This window comes from Sorex fumeus, unplaced genomic scaffold (genome assembly GCF_029834395.1).
Source record: "Sorex fumeus unplaced genomic scaffold, SorFum_2.1 ptg000218l, whole genome shotgun sequence".
NCBI lineage: Eukaryota > Metazoa > Chordata > Mammalia > Eulipotyphla > Soricidae > Sorex > Sorex fumeus.
The window spans coordinates 2,535,822-2,543,970 of NW_026606275.1; the positions used below are offsets into that span (position 1 = coordinate 2,535,822).

The following is an 8,149-nucleotide window of genomic DNA, read 5'->3' on the forward strand; positions in this document are numbered from 1 at the left end:
GTCGGGGAAACCCCGCCCTGACTGTGGTCTCTGCGCCCTGGGGTCCAGGCTGGGCTTGTCCCTTCCCAGCAGGCGCGGACCCTCCTGCTGCAGCCTCCGCCTTGCTAGGTGGCTGGAGCCAGTGAAGGCGGGAGCGGCCCGAGTCGCGGTCAGCAGTGACCAAGCCCAGAGGGACCCTGTTTCCTGGACCCTGAGATCCACTCCAGGCCCTGGGGACACTGACCGGGCCAGGCGGGACCAGGCGTGGCAGTGGCCCTTAGAAGGGGTTGCGGGGGAGACTTTGGGCCCCTGCAGCCAAGCTGCCCTGCAGACCCCCGGGCAGTGCTGGCCAAGCCCCTGACAGTCAGGAAGGACTGGCCGAGCTGGGGGCTATGGGGGGTGGGCAGGGGGTGGCCTCACAGGCCGGGTGGACCGATGCCTCTCTTCTGTCCCCAGCCCGGTGACCATGGAGCCGCTGATCGCAGCCAACACCCTCTTTGCCCTGGACCTGTTCCTCACCCTGAGCCAGGACCACCCCGCCGCCAACATCTTCTTCTCCCCGTTCAGCGTCTCCTCGGCGCTGGCCATGGTCTTCCTGGGCTCGCGTGGCAACACCGAGGCGCAGCTGGCCAAGGTCAGGCCATGGGGTGACTGGTCGGGGTCACGGGGGGTGGTAGGGGGGCTGGTCCCAGTCCCGGCCAGGACGGTCCTTCATGGCAGGCTGGCAGCGGGCTGGGGCCAGCACTGGGCACCCAGGCAGGGCAGGCCTGCGGGTGTCTGAGGCAGGCGTGAGGACGGCTCTCCCCAGGGCTCTCCCGGCCAGGACCATCTGCTCACTCCCGGTTCTGTGCTCAGGGCATACTCCCGGCTCTGTGCTCTGGGACCCAATGCAGTGCTAGGGTTAGAACCAGAGTCAGCTGCGGGCAAGGCAGCTCCTTCCTCCTCCCCCTCCCCCACCCCCCATCATCTCTTGGTCCCTGAGCCACAGTGGATGGGGGCACTTCTGTGCTGGGCAGACTGCAGCTCTGGTCTGGGGACCCCCACTTCCTCTGGGCCTGGGGAAGGTGCAGCGGCAACGAGAGTCCCTGGAACTCAACCTGCTCAATCCCTGCCCGCCCCTGACACCCGTTGTGGGCGCCCAGCCCTGGGCTCAGGTCGTGGGTTTGTTCCTGCTGCGAAGCGTCTACTCCTGACCTTCATGGAAGCTCGAACCCTCCTGCCACTCACAGTTCCCTCTTGCAGGGAGGCTCAGCTGCTAGCCTGTTTCTTCGGTGCCAACTGGCCAATTATGCAAACATTCCCTCGGATTTGCAGAAAGTAAACGTTTGCCATATTCTCAGGCAAAACAAGTTTTAGTTTTTTCAACATTGAGTTACTGCTGCTCTTTGAGTGATGAAAAGAAAGCCCAAGGTCTTGTGCCCCTGCCTAAACATTTCTGATTGCTGATGTCTGAGAACCTTGCTTATGTCTGAGTCAAATTCCATTTAAGAGCAGAAGGCATAGAGCCTGCTGGTTTGGGTCTTCTTGGGGGGGCGGAAATGGCAGATTTGTAGAACTCTTTAGTTTACTAACTCTCCTATTTGTGGGATCACAATTATAACCAAAACGGATGCAGAAGCTGTTTCTAATGTTTGAATTCTCATGTTTCACGACACGATCTATTTTATAATCTTTATCATTTGTTCTCCTTGGAAAATAAGGTGTTTGGGGGCTGAAGAGATAGTCCGGTGGGTGAGGTGCTCGCCTTGCATGAGATTGGCCCAGAATCAGACCCAGGATCCTGCCTCCCCATGGGGCCCCTGAGCACTGAAGGAGTGATCCCTGGGTTGAGAGCTGGGAGTAATCCCTGGGCACCACCAGGTCTGGCCCCAAAACTAAGACAAAAATAATAATAATGTGCTTATTGGGGAACCATCCCTGAATGTCATCTGAGGAGAGCAATTGCAGGGTGTTATATTGTACTAAAAAGTAAATAGGTCAGAAAGAGTGTCCTTTATTTCAGGCCCTTCATTTCGACAAGGTGGAGGAGATTCACGCAAGATTCCAGAGCCTGAACGCCGATATCAACAAACCTGGCGCTTCCTACATTCTGAAACTCGCCAACAGGCTGTATGGCGAGAAAACGTACGACTTCCTCCCCGTGAGTACTTGGAGCTGCGTTCTGCAGTTCCCGGGGCTGTGCGGAGATTTTCCCACACACTCGTGCTAAGAAGTCAGCTCAGATTTGTAGAAGTGTTTAGAAAATGGTGCAAGTTTAATGCCTAGGATCCTCTGTCCCCTGCCCGTTCGTGGGGTTCATGTCAGGGTCCTGCAGGGGAGGGTGGAACCCCAAGTGCTCTCTGAATGTGACCCTGACCCCTGCTCTCCTCAGCTGTGACAGCATTTGCGTGTTGATGAAGACTTTAGTCAGATTTTAGGGAAGAATTGGTTAAGTTTTAAAAAACAGGGGAACTGTGCATTTTTGAATTCTACTTACACAGAAGATGTGTACCTGTGTGTGTGCGTGTGCGTGTGCGTGTAAAATAAATAGGTAGAAGATATTTTAGTGACATTTAGATCTCCTAGGACAATTTTTGTGGCATTTAAAGAACGAGAAAACTGCTTCTGAATGGCATCCCATATATTCAGGACATTTCGGTCTTTCCTTCTTCTTCTACTTCTCTTTTTCTTTTTTGTAAACAGGAGTTTTTAAATGCGACTCAAAAAACATACAGTGCTGAACTGGCCGGTGTGGACTTCCAGCACGCAGCTGAAGATGCGAGGAAGGAGATCAATGCGTGGGTCCAAGGGCAGACAGAAGGTGAGACCGGGACCAACCACCCACCCTCCCCTCAGAGTCACAGCAGAGTCACTGCACTGGAAACTCAACGCGTCGTCACTGAAGACACTATCTATTTCCCATCCCCAACATTCATCCACACCATATTTTTCAAATTATGAAATGTTGAGTGTAGGTAAAAGAAATAATAATTGGGGGGAAAAAAGAAATAAAAATTGGGGAGGGAATGCATTGGGTGCCACATTGTTCAATGTACAAATCCAAATAGTGAATCAGTATTTCCAGTCTCTGGGATTGGACATTTTTCTTTCCCCAACATCACATCTAAGAAAGGAGACGTGGTAGACGGGAGTCAGTCTTAGGCTGGGGGTGACTCGGTGCCCCCCGTCCTTTCACGGAGGATCCACAGCCCGTGAGACCAGCCATGTGTGCTCGGTTATGTGGTGCAAGAGTTCTGAATGACACTCTCCTGCATTGTAGATATTTCTCTTTCTCTCCAGAATAAACTTCCTGCTGGAGTGATAGGCCAGCGGGGAGGGCATTTGCCTTGCCCATGGCCGACCGGGGTTTAATCTCCGGCAACCCATATGGTCCCCCTGGCACTGCCAGGATCACTCTTGAGTGCAGAGCCAGGAGTCACCCATGAGCATCACCAGATGTGATCCCAAAAAAGCCATAAAAAAAGGAAAACCAATAATCCAGAAGGAGTTGAAGAACTGATACTAGTGATTAAAAACATCTCGTGGAAAAGTAGTTTGTGTTCCTGAAAAGGATAACTGTTCACAAAACAGGCTGACTGGGGATCACAGTCTGCAGAAGGAGGAGACTGTCTGGCTCTCTGTCCCTGTGCAAAGGGCCACGGGTTACCCTGAGCGCCTCAGGAGTTGGCCTATTCCACGGAGACACAAGCTGCTCTTCCCCAATGTAGTACCTGGTGGAAGGAAAAGGAAATGGAACGAATGTACTTGCATTGCTGTCGGTGCCCCTGAAGGGGCATAGCGAAGTCTAAATTCTCATCTGTGTTTTTCACACACACACACACACACAAAAAAAAAACTTGATCATTTTAGGTAAAATTCCGGAATTGTTGACGTCAGGGGTGGTTGACAGCAAGACCAAGCTGGTGCTGGTGAACGCCATCTACTTCAAAGGGAACTGGAAGGAGAAATTCTCAAAGCAGGCCACCAGGGAAGTCCCTTTCAGGCTGAACAAGGTGAGAATGTCAGGATGCACCCTGCACCCTGGAGGGGTGAGGGGGTGGGGGGAGTTGGTGACTCTCCAGACACTCTGTGCTCTGCAGGAGAGTGCAGCTGTTAAGGGGCACTTGATTTCTCTTCTGTACAGAAAGACACCAAAAACGTGAACATGATGCGTCAGAAGAACAAGTTCCCCCTGGGCTACATCGAGGCCCTGAAGTGCCGCGTGCTGGAACTTCCCTACCAGGGCGAGGAGCTCAGCATGGTCATCCTGCTGTCCGATGACATTGAAGACGCTTCCACGGGCCTGAAGAAGGTGACAGGGCCTCACTGCGGGCTTCCGTTGTAATAACTATATCTTCCGCGCGTGCAGGGGAGGGATGGGAAGATGATATGTTGTTGGCAGGCTCTCGGGGCAGCTCTTTCTCACTGCCAGTGTTTGGTGCTCTTGAGCCGCTTGTGTATGGACCAGATCGGGATGGCTCCTCCTTTGTGCTCTCCTTTCGTGCGTGCTGCTGTGCTCTGTCTCTCTATTTCTGACTCTGTCTCTGCAGTCTCTCCTCTGGTCTCTTCCCATCTCTCTCTCTCTCTGTCTCTGTCTCTCTCTGTCTCTGTCTCTGTCTCTGTCTCTCTCTCTCTCTCTCTCTCTCTCTCTCTGTCTCTCTGAAGCCCTTCGCTCTGGATTCTGACTGCCCCTGGATTCTGACTCTGCTCTCTGGATTCTGAATCTGCCCCTACAGACTTAGTTTCCATAGCAATCACATCAGGTGGTGACACAAAGGTTGGTTGAACATTACCAAACCAACAAAGAGAGGTAAGACCGCTCCTCCAGGGGATGAACTCAAGGACAAAATCTCATCTAAAGAGATTACTCTGGATGACTAGGAGATCTGCTTAAGGCCTGGATCCCATTCAGGGTGTGCCCCTTTTTTCTTTCCTCAGCTAGTAATCCACTTAAATAGTTGTAGTAAATCTACTTCTAATATTTCTAGCAGTGTCTTTCTGTATGAGCACAGTAAGAGATAGATCAACTTAAAGTTTGGTTCTTCCTGAGGACGTCTTACCACCGTCCGCAGGCCAAATTAGTCTTCCTAACCCCAGCAGGCTCCTAGTCTCGTCGTTACTTTTGGATCATGACAGCATTTGTCCATGATTATGCCCTCAACTTATAGTTGAGTACGGTGGCGCTTTGGCCTGGCCCATTTTGATGGCAGGGTGGCTCACAGCTTGCCCTGGGTCCATTCAGTCCCTCGTCAGGACCTTGCTTTTGAGGTGCTAGGAACGAAGGGCAACTGAGTCAAGAGAGCAGATGCCCAGGAGTAAATATTATTGGAGTCAATCAACTCCCAAGTTACAAAGCATAACATTTAACTGTTTACCTGTGTTCATACATAAGATAAACTAAGTTCCCTGCCACAAGGCTGAAAGGACAAACCCATTGTTATCCCGGTGGCTCTTCCGGTCTGATCTGCCGTCCCATGTCCCATCGTAGCTAACTGACTTGACTTCTTTTTCTTATTCTTTGTCCTTCCATGATCAGCCCCTACGACACCTCTTAAGTTCAGAGTTCAGCTGCTGTGGGGAGCTGTGGGCTGGAAGGTTGGACAGGCTGTGCCAAATGTCACCAGGTCACCATCAGGGCATGGTGACTCTTTTCCCGGGTCTTGAGCAGTGAGGACCAGAACATGGGGTTGTTGCTATTGAAAAGTTGCAGGAAGGAGCTTCTTCTTAGAGGCTCAAGCCCTGTTCTCTGCGCTCATTCTCACCTCAGTCCATCAGCAAGCAGACTGTGAATGACCTTGTTTTTTTTTCCTTGTTTTGTTTTATTTTTGTTTTTTGGGGGGTCACACGGAATGATGCACAGGGGTTCCTCCTGGCTCTGCACTCAGGAATTATTCCTGGTGGTGCTCAGGGAACAATATGGGATGCTGGGAATTGAACCCGGGTCAGCACAAGGCAAATGCTCTACCTGCTGTGGTATTGCTTGAGCTCCTAGACTGTGAATGACCTTTCAAGTAGCTCTGTTGTAGAAATAGAGCCATGGGCCTGCTGCTGGCTGAGCACTTGTTCTGCAGGGGTGAGACCCTGGATTGAATCAAGAGAGAGAGAGGAGAGACAGAGAGGCAAGGAGAGAGAGGGAGAGACAGAGGGAGAGAAAGAGATGGAGAGGAGAGAGAGAGATAGAGAGGGAGAGGAGGGCAAGGCAGGCAGGCAGGTTGTGGTGCTGGTGCCATGGTTCGAGAATGAAGCCTGGTTCCTAATATGAATTTGACATTCCTCCTACCCGTGATTGGAAGGCTGTGACCTCTCTGACCAACCTGATGAAAAAAAGCATCAGATTTCTTCGGGGTCTCTGTTTGCTGTTTGGGTTTTCTCTTCTCTCCCCTCCTCAACCTTGTAGTCTGGAAATCAGGAGGGCTTACGACGTGTGCTCTAAATGGATGAGTTAAAATCAGAGTCTTTCTTCTTTGCCTTGTGTTTGCTTTCTCTTCTCTTTTCTGATCACGTGACAGTCCCTTAGAGGGACTGCAGCAGGATTGTCAGCGGGATGCTGGTTCCGTCCAGCCCACGGGCTGTGCCTCGAGGGCCTGACAATAGCGGGTACTTCTGGAGCACTGCGAGGTGCCGAGTGCTTTATAAGCCTTGAGTCACTGAAAGCGATGAGGTTGGTACTACCATTACCCTCCTTTCAGTCATGAAACTAGATCTTTTTCTATTTTTTAATGGGTTATTGGCAGTTACTTTAGCTTCATAAGGCTCACAGAACAACACAGTCATGGTCAGTTTTATTTATTTATTTATTTATTTATTTTGCTTTTTGGGTCACTCCTGGCGATGCACAGGGCTTACTCCTGGCTCTGCACTCAGGAGTTACTCCTGGCGGTGCTCAGGGGGCCATTTGGGATGCTGGGAATCAAACCCGGGTCGGCCGCATGCAAGGCAAAAGCCCTACCCGTTGTGCTATCTCTCCAGCCCCCACAGTCATGAGTTAGAACAGAGCAGGAGAAATGAGCAGAAGAAACTTTTACATTTTCTGCTTGTCTCATGAGCTCATTATCTGATGTGTAAGCTGGCCACCCTGGCCCTCACTGGGATGTGTGGGTGGGGAGGTGACTAGGTGGATGGATGATGAGTGGTTTATGGGGGGGTTGGAGGTGACTATGAGGCTGGATGGGGGATGAGTGGTTGACATGGAGCCATACCCAGAGCTCTGATAGGAGCAAACGCAGCTGCCGTCTCAACAGCACTTGCTGAGATAAATCTGCACTGGACACCCAGGGAACCCAGAGCAACTGATTGTACAGATCCCTTCATCTAATTGGGGCTTCCTCGACGGGTAAAATGATCTCCAACTCTTTCCTTTGCCCGTTCAAATTCCAGATCGAGGAGCAGCTGACTTTGGAGAACCTGATGGAGTGGACCCGGCCCGAGAACATGCCCGTTGTGAAAGTCAACGTGCACCTGCCCAAGTTCAAGCTGGAGGAGAGCTACACCCTCAACGAGGCCCTGGCCCGCCTGGGGCTGCACGATCTCTTCGACAGCAGGAGGGCCGACCTGTCGGGCATTGGGGGGGCCCGCGACCTTTTCATTTCCAACATGGCGCACAAGTCCTTCGTGGACGTCAATGAGGAGGGCACTGAGGCAGCTGCGGCCACGGGGGCCATTGCCAAAGGCCAAATGCTGGTGCAGGAGGAATACTTTGTCTGTGACCACCCCTTCATCTTCCTGATCCGTCACAAGGCCTCTGGCACCATCCTGTTCCTGGGCAGATTCTCCGCCCCCTAGAGAGAGGGCTGCAGAGGTCCAGTACCAGCCTGGTGAAGTGTCCTCCCGAAGGGGCAGTTTTCTTGTATCTTTTCCAATTAAACGACTTCTCAGGCCTCAATTTAATTCCATGTTTTGTTTGACACTGTTGAGATTGACACCCATCGGCTTCGGTACAAAAATCTATTTCATCTTTTTTTACAGCACCGTCCTCCCGTGGTTCATCGATTTGCTCGAGCAGGCACCAGTGACGTCTCCATTGTGAAACTTGCTGTGACTCTGTTTGGCAGATCGAATACGTCACGAGGAGCTTGCCAGGCTTTGCCATGTGGGTGAGATAGTATCGACAGGTTGCCTGGCTCTCCAAGAGGGGTGGAGGAGTCGAACCTGGGTTGGCTGCGTGCAAGGCAAACACCCTACCTGCTGTGCT

The 8,149-nt window shown here is 51.9% G+C and overlaps 1 protein-coding gene across 1 annotated transcript; it reads left to right on the forward strand.

Moving 5' to 3' along the window:
* The first annotated feature begins 445 nt into the window (after positions 1–445).
* LOC130017755 (leukocyte elastase inhibitor-like) lies at positions 446–7,823 on the forward strand. The gene is made up of 6 exons (XM_056108515.1): positions 446–613; positions 1,982–2,119; positions 2,662–2,779; positions 3,829–3,971; positions 4,103–4,270; positions 7,336–7,823. Exons 1-6 carry the CDS (start codon positions 446–448, stop codon positions 7,738–7,740), a joined length of 1,140 nt encoding a protein of 379 aa, XP_055964490.1. The 3' UTR covers positions 7,741–7,823.
* The last annotated feature ends 326 nt before the right edge of the window (positions 7,824–8,149 follow it).

What these genes read in the sequence shown, in the direction of transcription:
- LOC130017755 (XM_056108515.1), top strand. Translation starts at nt 446, where the DNA reads ATGGAGCCGCTGATCGCAGCCAACACCCTCTTTGCCCTGGACCTGTTC. An exon ending in GGTCCAAGGGCAGACAGAAG is followed by an intron (nt 2,780 to 3,828) that starts GTGAGACCGGGA and finishes TGATCATTTTAG; the next exon opens with GTAAAATTCCGGAATTGTTG. An exon ending in CTTCCACGGGCCTGAAGAAG is followed by an intron (nt 4,271 to 7,335) that starts GTGACAGGGCCT and finishes TTCAAATTCCAG; the next exon opens with ATCGAGGAGCAGCTGACTTT.